Here is a 10,116-nt window from a genome sequence, read left to right as displayed (position 1 = left end):
TAGATGTGTATAAGGCCTCAGGCCTAGACTTTACAACAAAATTTGTCAGGATCATACATGAACTAACTCTGGTATGATTCCAATTAATTTCCAATATTTATAGCTCTGTAATTCCTGTAAACCGGAAAAAATATATTCGGGATTCGCACAACAAACCTCGCGATCGCGAAACTCGCACGCGGGTCTCACTCTTCCGGCAACAAACAGATATGACCTACATTGACCTAAATGTTGACCAATCATAATCAAGAAAAGTTTGAAAACCGCAGTACGTACCGTGTAAAAGTCTACTTTCAAATAGTGCTGAACTTTTGGTTATAAAAAACACCTTTATGTACGTCCTATTTTGGTAAACTTTTAGTATGTTGTTTTACATATAATTAAGTTTATATTTAGACCATAAAACGTTTTGTTGCAATTTTGTCCAGTCAAATCCGTATTTCCGGTGGACTAACAGTACTGGGCGCGCGAGCGGAGCTCGCATTTATCAACTTGTAATAGTCAACGCGTTGTTAGCCTTGTGGAACGCATGGGTACTTCACACAGCAGAACTTTGTTTTGCGTGACATTTGACATTAAGCACGACGGCAACCAACAACAGTGTGGAGTTTATAATTCATTTCATTATGGATCCTCTAAACTTAAAAGAAGATGATCTTTCTCTCAATGATTTTCTTTCAAAAGTTGATGAGATCGGTTAGTGCAAAATATGAACATAATAGGCTGTCTAGTGCCTGAAAAGTAAAGGAGCCTAGGCCCATTAGTAAGGCATACCAGGGTCCGGGAGTTGTTGTTATAGCATACCGATCGATATATAGTGTACACATACTGCTAGCTAGGCCTACGCTTTCTAGATTTTGGCCTGCCCTGGTGGCTAAACTTTGCTACTACTAGTTGTTGGTCCTAGGCCTACTACTAAGACTGACTTCCCTTTTTCTGACTGGCCGGCTGGGCTTGTCTAATTACTGTACTATAGTACTGCCAGCCTAGGCAAGGCATAGTCTATGTCGTAGATAACTAGGCACATGTCTATCATTGTTAATTAATTAATATACCATAAATTAAAGCAGCAGTCACACTGGATTTAAAAAATGGAAGATTTACCAAACAAACAAGACTGTGGAAAACTTTTCAATGGGTAAATCTTACCGTTGTTTAAACTTGGATTAATTGGCGCAATTAGTTTTAAGTAATACCATATGATATGCCATGGTATAACTAACTGAGCCATGATGTGGGTGCTAAATTGCACGCATATGTGGTTGCCCAACAGACTGGTAAAGGTAATTAACATCATAGATTTTTATCGGTTAGTTTTGCTGTGCAAACAGGAGTCAGTTAAACTAACCATGCTGCTTGGGTGAGTTACATGAGAGGTAAGTTTCCTGGGTTGTTCGCACTGGACTTATTATGGGTAAACTAAGTCATTTAATTTTACCTAATAAGTCCCATGCGATTGCTGCTTAAGCCAACAGGGAAATTATCCCATGTATGGCTACCTATAATTAACTAGCTGTTCTAGCTAGCTGAAGTTTTAATACAACTCATTCCTACTTTGTTGAAATAATTTTAATGATATAATTACAGAGCTAGAGTGTAAAGTAAGGCCTGCATAGGGAATATATCCTCTGTGCAAAAGCTGGGCCAAGAAATCCGTTTGCACATTTCGGAAAATAAATGCCAATTTCCTCTCAGATTTTGCTGACAATTAGGCTTTGACCTAATCTTAATATGTAACCAATGTATTATGTAGTATTTTGAGGTATCATCTGCGCAAGAACTTCACAGTATGGACTGCTGTATGTAAATAGTGAGTGAGACACTACTGAAGTGGATTATATCATTCATAAATAATTGAATCATAATTATTTCTTTGATTATTATTTTTTACAGATAAGATTGTTAAGGGAATGAACACTGGTGATGAATCCGAACAAAATATGGCATTATCAAAAGCTGATAAGATGCTCAAGGAGACAGAAAGTGAACAAACTACTTCCAGTATCAATAAGACAATCATAAATGGAACACCAACAAAACAAGTAACTGTCTGCTTGCCTTGTGAACAGATTCTTATGTGTCATCATTAAAATTACTAGTACTTTAATTGATAAAAACATTTATACTAAAGTTTTATCTTGGATACCACTTGTCACTTAAAACTTTGGCCTTTTCGTCAATTACCACAATTGTTTTATGTAATTTCATGTTTGTGTTTTTTATTTCAGGAGAACCCTCAAGGAATTAGCCAAGGTACGGTATCTGAAAAACCTACATTCTTTTCATTATTTTATATCCTCTTCAATCTATTTCATCTTTAAATCTGTTCATTAATGACATTGTCTACTCCCTCAGTTCATTCCATTTTTTCTATATTCTATTCATTCTCCATTTATTATCTTTTCTTTTGTTCCTTCTTCATTTCCATTCCCATTAAATTTATTATTTTTAACATTATCATTGATATTGTTTTGTAATTTTATATAGTTCTTGTTTTTGTAAATAAGGTAACTATTTATTAAATATTGTTTCAATCATTTGTTTCAGATGCATTTATGGCATCTGTTGAGGCAGATGCCAGGGAGCGTGCTCAAAGGCGTCGGCTCAAAACCAAACAGGCCACCCAGTTGAAAGAGCAGGGTAACATTGAATTCAAGGCAGGCAACTTCAATAAGGCTGTCGAATACTATACACAAGGACTTGATTGCCTCAGAGACATGGTGGTACTCTACACCAACAGAGCCCAGGTAGTTTTTGTAATAATAGTGTGTTTATTCATATTGTTATTGTTATCTCACTGAAACGTCAGTGGTTTTACATCCAAAACCATACTACACATGGTGTACCAGAAGTTTAATTATTTTGTTATTTATACTCGTCATGCAAACCGTCAAGAATATTTTGTTATTGTTATTACTATTTGATTCATTTATTTTTATGAAAGTTTATATTTTACCAGTTACAACTCAAATTTGTATTATTTACACACAACAATTAAACATTTGATTATTAAATTTAAAAATTTACTAAACAGAGTTATCTCTATGAAGTCATTGAACAGTCAGATTCCTTGGGAGAATGAATGAGAGAATGCTAGCCGTTTTGAATACTTTATTCATTAATTTTGGGTATTGCAGGGTTTCCATCTGTTGCCTCATGACCAAGTGAAAATTAAGACTTTTATCATTTTTAAAGATCTGATATCAGTGAGCTTATCTCAGTATGCTGAATCCATCGATTACTCCCCCCCCCCACCCCCACATACTAAATGTTCTTTCTGCTATCTTCCTACTTTGATAATATACTTTCAGATTCAATTTTATTTGTCCAATATTGTCAAATCATTCAAATTTTATAAAAATGATTAATGAAAGTTAATTGCTGGTTTCCGTTATTTTTCAGGCTTATAACAAATTAGGTCAGTACGAATCTGCTATAGAAGATTGCAACACTGCTTTACGCATTGAGGAGAAGAACACAAAAGCTTACATTCACAAAGGCAATGCACATCTAAGTCTGTTACAGTACACAAAGGCAATCGAAACCTACCAAGAAATATTGAAAGTTAACCAAAAACAAGAAAAGCTAGTGAATGGTGAGTGGTACAATCCCTACATGCTTATATTACATCAATTCAATTTCAAATAATTTTATTGCCATTTTTCAAAATTCTTAAATAACAATACAATAAAATAAGTAAACCATTATGATACACAACGTCAAATGGAAAAAGTATCCAAAGCAAATATGAGCTCTAAGCATAAAAACCCTAACAAATAAATTTAAAAAAAAAAATTATTGTACATTTATTGTTGAAAACATTTTAGGCCCTGTCCAGACTATCAAATTGTATTTGACAAAACATGTGACATGACTAAATATGGTCATGATCACATCACATCATGACCATATATAGACACACCATGAGTGTATATGTTACATAGGTTAAAAGTTTCCCACACGAATAAAGTATATGAGCGCTACTGGATAAAGACAACTTGATTTCTTGCTTCGAACAAGGTATCCATTCGTAGAAGTCTTATGAAAATAAGCCTATCCAATAGTGAGGTTAAAGGGTCGGGACCAGGATATACAGGGCTTTAGTAAATATTCAGGTTAAAATTTTATTCTCTGTCCTTGTAGATTATGTTAAGAAAGCTCGCTTAGCTATGGAAGCAGCAGAGGCCGAGCAGGCAGCATCGAAGGTGGTAGCTGATGGAGAGATACAGGCCTCAAACCTGCTGCAGCTGCTTAACAAATTGAAACAGCCTGACAAGCCAATTATCTACTACCAAGGAGGCTTGCAACTCCTTGCAGTTCAAATAAACAATGGTAAATATTCTATTGTAAAGTGCTAGATTAATCCATAATTTGTGTTCTGTCTTCTTTCAGGCTAATACATGATTCATTCTATTTTATTATTATTCTGCCTACCATCATTTACATTGTAACTGTATTTTGTTTATTTACTTCATAAAGAATAAAAAATACAGAACTTCATTGGTCTTTTAAAAACAAGTGTACAAAAAATTAATTATTTCCTAATCAGGAAATTGAAAACTGTTCAATCATTTTACCCAAAGATACATCTAAGACACTGTTCCGTTCCAATGCTGGCTTTGAACTGCTATTTAAAAAATCATACCTGAGTGAGAAGATTCAGCAAGCTCACACAAGTCAGGACAAGGAGAATTTGGAACTTGCCAGAGCCACTGTACAAGTATGCATACAAGCAACTTCTAAACATGGTAATTACAAACTGAACGGTACATAACTTTAAAGAAAATCTATTGGATAGGATTGGATTTCTCCGGTGTGATATGCATCAAGGGAAACCCACTAAAGTCCTGAGACTTATTTCCAGCGGGGCCGTTCTAGTGGTGAATTGGTCAGTACACCGGGAGACAATCCTCTACTCTATTCCGAAAATTGGACTGCGTTCTTTAATGTGCACACATGGACCATTTTCCACAAGGGCCCCCACGATGTTAATTAATCGGCTTTGTTTCTGCCACAACCATGGGCCGTAAAAACGGTCAAATGGACTCATTAATAAGTAGAATGTTTAAAACAACATCCAATACACCCTTTAAATGTCACCCACTGAGCCTCTACATTGCCCCAGAGTGGAAGTACATAAGAAGACATGAGCAGCCTCACACCTTTTTGTAATACTCCACTGAGTTGGGTGTAAATTAATAATATGTTGTTTAGTAATTACATTATACTTTGTCACCGCAACATTTCTGAATTAAACTTTTGAATCTAGAGTTTCTTTATTTCACACTCTGTTGCAGATGTAAATACTAAGTATTTATTAGAGCTGCAGGGTTTTCATGACTTCCTGCTAAACAGCCTCCAGGTTGCCACTTGTGCTGCCTTGAAGGAGGAGTGTGCCAGATTCCTGTTCCAGTTGTCACAGACAAGCTTAGCAAGGTCTACCATCATATCAAAACTGGATATATCAAGGTAAATCAGGTTATTTGTGGCCTAGAATTTCTTGGCCTAAAGTGCTGTCCTGCCTAGAGTAGCTAGCAACTCGGGACAGCAAGCAATAGTGGACCTAGGGTAGCAATCAACTCTAGGCCAAAGGTATAGGTGGAGAGATCTGAAATTGTATGTCTATGGCACCTAAATGGCCAAAAATGGCACTCTCAGTTTAAGCTTGAATGTATGGTCAGTGGTCATGTATTTTATTAGCACCTTCCACAGTAAAAACTGTCTCAATGTGCTTCATTTAATTGATGAACAGGCGCAAACATGAAGTGGAGGAGGAAGGTGCATAACCCCCGATTGTGTGATAGCATCAACATCACTACTTTAGTTTTATATTTTCTCACCTTTTTTTAAAATATAAAATTTTGGGGGTCCCTGGTTCCCTTCACCCACCTGTGGCACCCATAACATGTCAGGTAAGGTTGATGTTTGGGTGACTATTAATGTGTCTGCTTCCATTTGATAGGTTGATGTTGGGCTTGATCAGCTGTGTGCAGATCTCTCAGCAAGGGGCAGAGAATGCAATGAAGAGTTTAAACAATCTAGCCCTCGAGAAACAGTAAGAGGCAATTCTTGTCACTGAATATTAATACTATTATAAATGCTCTCCAGTAGACTTGCTTATCATACTACCATTTGCTATTAGAACAAATATTATTCATGTACTTTTATATATTCCAGATTTTTATCTCTTGTACGTGTAGAAATGAAAAGTAACTTATTGCCAGCATTTGAAGAAATTCTTGTAAGTATTTGACCTTTGAAGTTCATATCTCCTAAATATCATTAATTAATAAGGAGCCAAATGACAGTGTTTCATGGTGCTTAAATCTATGTCTTATTTTTTACGTATGTAGGTACACAGCGAGGCAGTAAGTGAAGCTGTGTTGCCATCTTGTATATCAACCATTTCAAACATGGCACATGATGACCATATTAGGAGACAGATGTCAGCTGATAAGAGTTTCTGGCAAGCTAGCCTTACAATATTAGTAAGTTACCAAACCACCTGTAAACCTTACTTATCTATGCTAATACAGCCATGATCATGCCACTACCCTGCTGCATATCAGTTCTGGTACCTTTCAGCCCTGGTACACACTAAACCTGGTAACCATAATTTGTAATATCAATTAACACCAGTACCAATCAACCCCAACTCAGGCACCCAACAAACCATGTCACATCAATGCAAGAACCTTTGTGTAAATCAACTTTGGGAGATATCAGCAATGTGGTACCCAATGTGGTACCGATTAACCCTGCTACAAATTAGCTCAGGTATACATATATACCCAGTTACCAAACAACACTGGTATCCAGCCATCCTACTGTTTTTGCACTAACCTGCTACCTTTCAACTCTGTTACCTAGCAACCTTGTTATCTAGCAACCTTTTTATACATGGTAAGTGTGTTACACATCAAGTTCTGTTTAAAAGCTTTTCCTTATGGGATTATTTATTATTGATTCTGCCTTTAACAGGAGGACACTTTCAGTGACTCATCCCTGACCCCACTAGTGGATCGCATGGACAAGAAAAGAAATAAAAATCAGGGGAAAAAAAGATGAATAGGTTACCTAATAAATGTATTGAATGAAGCTTGATTGATTGATTCTTTAGACCAAGCACTGTAGCAAGACAAACAGTGAAGCAAGTGAAAGTGTGTTAGAGCCACTACTTGGATTGTTGATGAACCTAGCCCTTGAGAAGTGTCACGCCGAGCACCAGCTTGCACCTCAGCTTGCAGTCTGCGTCATGCCGCTTCTTAGCAGCAAGAATCCTCAACTAATACTGGTTTGTAAATCATAAGTTTAGTTTTCTAGTAACACACGGAAAGCAGTACATTGCTACCATAAATTAAAGTTTACAGAGAGTAATGGGTCTGTTCTGAAATTGCACACCATACAACATATGCAAAAGCGTTGGTTTGAGTCAAGAATTATGTAAAATAACGAAACACTTACAAACATCTAACAACTTGAAATCATGTGAAACAGCCCTAATAAATACTGTAAGTTGATACAGTATAGATCCAATACATACCAATACATATCAACACTTCAAACAGGTTTCATCAAAACTTTACAACTTAGCTGTCTTGTTATTTTTCTCAAGTTCTGACAGGGCCCCAGCCACTATATATATTGCCAGGCTTAAACACAGGTCCAGAATACCAAATTGTATTTGACAAAAACATGTGGCATTCCTTAATATGGTCATGATGACATCACATCATGACCATATATAGGTACATCATGACTATATATGGGCATACAACAGTTTTTTGTCTTAAAAAATTTGATAGCCTGGACAGAGTTTTATGCAGCTATTCACACAACATTTGTCTTTCTCTCTGTAAAGTAGTTTACTTTTATTTAATTATTTCTTTATTATTTTTTCTGGCTATATTTGTGTGGTTTTCCCATATATTAACATGCACAGACCAATTTAATGTAGGTGCTATTATTTCCTTTAACTCTGAATTAGATTATTTTAATTTTATAATTACATTGTTGTTTTATATCCTCAGCGTGTATGTGGTCTACTAAGCCGCGCGTTGGTGCACTCGCCTACTGCTGTTGATTACTGTGTCCAGCATGGTATAGTGGATGTAATGATGAACATAATTATACAGGTACAGACACCCTCACACATACTTACCTACACCTACAGGCACCACACACATACAGTACCAAACTTTGTTTTATGAATATTGTTAATCAGAAAATTGCATGATCAGTATTTTGTTATAAACTTTCTCATGATTTTCTTTAGGGTAATGATGACATTTGTGAAAAGTACGCAGTCAAGTGTTTGACTGTTTTATCTCAAAACAACAGTGAAGCACAAAAACAAATTATCAGGAAAGATAAAGGTATTGTTGATCTTCTATATATAAAACATCTCCTTTAAAGACTATTTGGAGACTCTTATGCTAAAAAGGCCCCATATCTATGTTATTTTAGATTTCAATTGGAAATTAGAATTGAAAGATTAACAGACACATCAATAATACCATTCATATGAAGTTTTAAATTAATGTTTTTTATGTTTTTTTACATTCTAAATGATATTTATATTGATTCAATAGGATTTTACTGACTTTTTTATCCATGTTACTTGTTTTATACTTCTTTGTTTTGTCATTGTTACATGTATTCCATTCTCGTAAAGGCGGGCATCCCACTGTTGGATGTGAATCAAAATAAAATGTATGTTTGTATGTTTGTGAGATGCAAGTAAACGAATTCCCAAATGAAATATATTTTCAGCATAAACCCTTACAATGGCTGGTAGTTTTGCAGTAAAATGTCTGTAAATCATTGATTTAACTTAATATTTGATCCTATTCATGAAATTTCTAGAATGAAATACAAATGGTACAATTACTGTAATTCATATATTGCATTTATGTTATATTTTTATTTAAGGTTTAACTAGATTGGTACATCTATTGGATAGTGAAGATGATATGATGATAGCCAATGCAGCCTTATGTATTGGCCACTGTGCACAGGAGCCAGGGTGTAGCAAAAATATCAGTACTGATGTAGTACAAACACTGCTCACAAAGACAGACACCACTAACGCTTCCATCAAACAGAACTGTGCCATTACGCTTGCTAAGCTAGCAACCACAAGTCCAGAACACCTAAAGACACTGCAGGGATTAGGAGGAATAGGCATACTGCATAGTTGTATGAAGTATGTGGATACGTGACATCTGATGCATGTCGAAAGACACTACAGAAAAGATGGATAAATAGACAGTCTCCAAGATACATTGATATACAGTAGTTATAAATATCCTGCGAAGCTAAAGACACTTTAGAAATGAATGATAGACAGCCTTCATGATGGTATATGAAGCATTGTTATTACACTGACAGCTATTGAACCATGAACCTCTGCCAGTCTGTTAATGCTGGTACAATCATAGCTAGTGTCTGTAGATAACTTGGCCATCTATTGTTTGATAACCAATGAAAGGACGAAGGGCTTGCTCTGCAAATGACTATTGCATCAGTGATCACCTGATATCTACCTGCCCTGCCTTTCCTTTATTCTGTTGACCAGATCTCTCAAATTATTTCTGCTTGAGCAAATTAACATTTATAAGTTGTGAATTATTGTTTTTTTAATGGGAGTCATTGAGATGGGATTTTCTAAAGTTTGAAATAAAGATGTTCAGGACTACTGCAAAGGGCTTTAGAGATTCTGTTTCAATTACTTTGAAGTACACTATTTTTTAAAAAACATAGACAACAGCATGGATAAGAACAACTAATTAAACTATCTTCTCTTATTTTAGTCTGTGCATGAGTGTAATAACATGTAGTGAGAGAGTAGTCAATAGTTGATCAAATGCTCACAGAGAGCAGAGATGGATTTGTCGTACAATTCAAAGTGCGTCTATCTTTACTCACGTAATACCAACTGCTGTGTACACATAAATAATCATTGATTTTCTATGTAAATATTTACAATACAAACACTTTATACATTATTCTGTAGAACATCATATCACATTGGGAGTAAATTATTCTCTCTTTCCTTCAACTACTCTACACTTTCCACCCCAAACACAGACTTTTTATTTTGATAAAACTGTGGTC

At 35.5% G+C, this 10,116-nt stretch overlaps 1 protein-coding gene across 1 annotated transcript; it reads left to right on the top strand.

The window, feature by feature from the left end:
* Window positions 1–541: 541 nt before the first annotated feature.
* Window positions 542–9,699, top strand: LOC117118994 (tetratricopeptide repeat protein 12-like). Its single transcript, XM_033263771.1, has 15 exons — window positions 542–696; window positions 1,894–2,042; window positions 2,229–2,253; window positions 2,548–2,747; window positions 3,403–3,595; window positions 4,144–4,332; window positions 4,584–4,748; window positions 5,298–5,469; window positions 5,963–6,055; window positions 6,178–6,241; window positions 6,354–6,488; window positions 7,121–7,294; window positions 8,031–8,135; window positions 8,276–8,375; window positions 8,932–9,699. Exons 1-15 carry the CDS (start codon window positions 627–629, stop codon window positions 9,219–9,221), a joined length of 2,124 nt encoding a protein of 707 aa, XP_033119662.1. The 5' UTR covers window positions 542–626; the 3' UTR covers window positions 9,222–9,699.
* The last annotated feature ends 417 nt before the right edge of the window (window positions 9,700–10,116 follow it).

The sequence above is a fragment of the Anneissia japonica genome, unplaced genomic scaffold (assembly GCF_011630105.1).
Source record: "Anneissia japonica isolate Jap-2015-1 unplaced genomic scaffold, ASM1163010v1 scaffold7370_len818893_cov191, whole genome shotgun sequence".
NCBI classification, from domain to species: domain Eukaryota; kingdom Metazoa; phylum Echinodermata; class Crinoidea; order Comatulida; family Comatulidae; genus Anneissia; species Anneissia japonica.
Note: the sequence above shows the minus strand (reverse complement) of the source record. Positions and strands in the feature narration are given on the sequence as shown.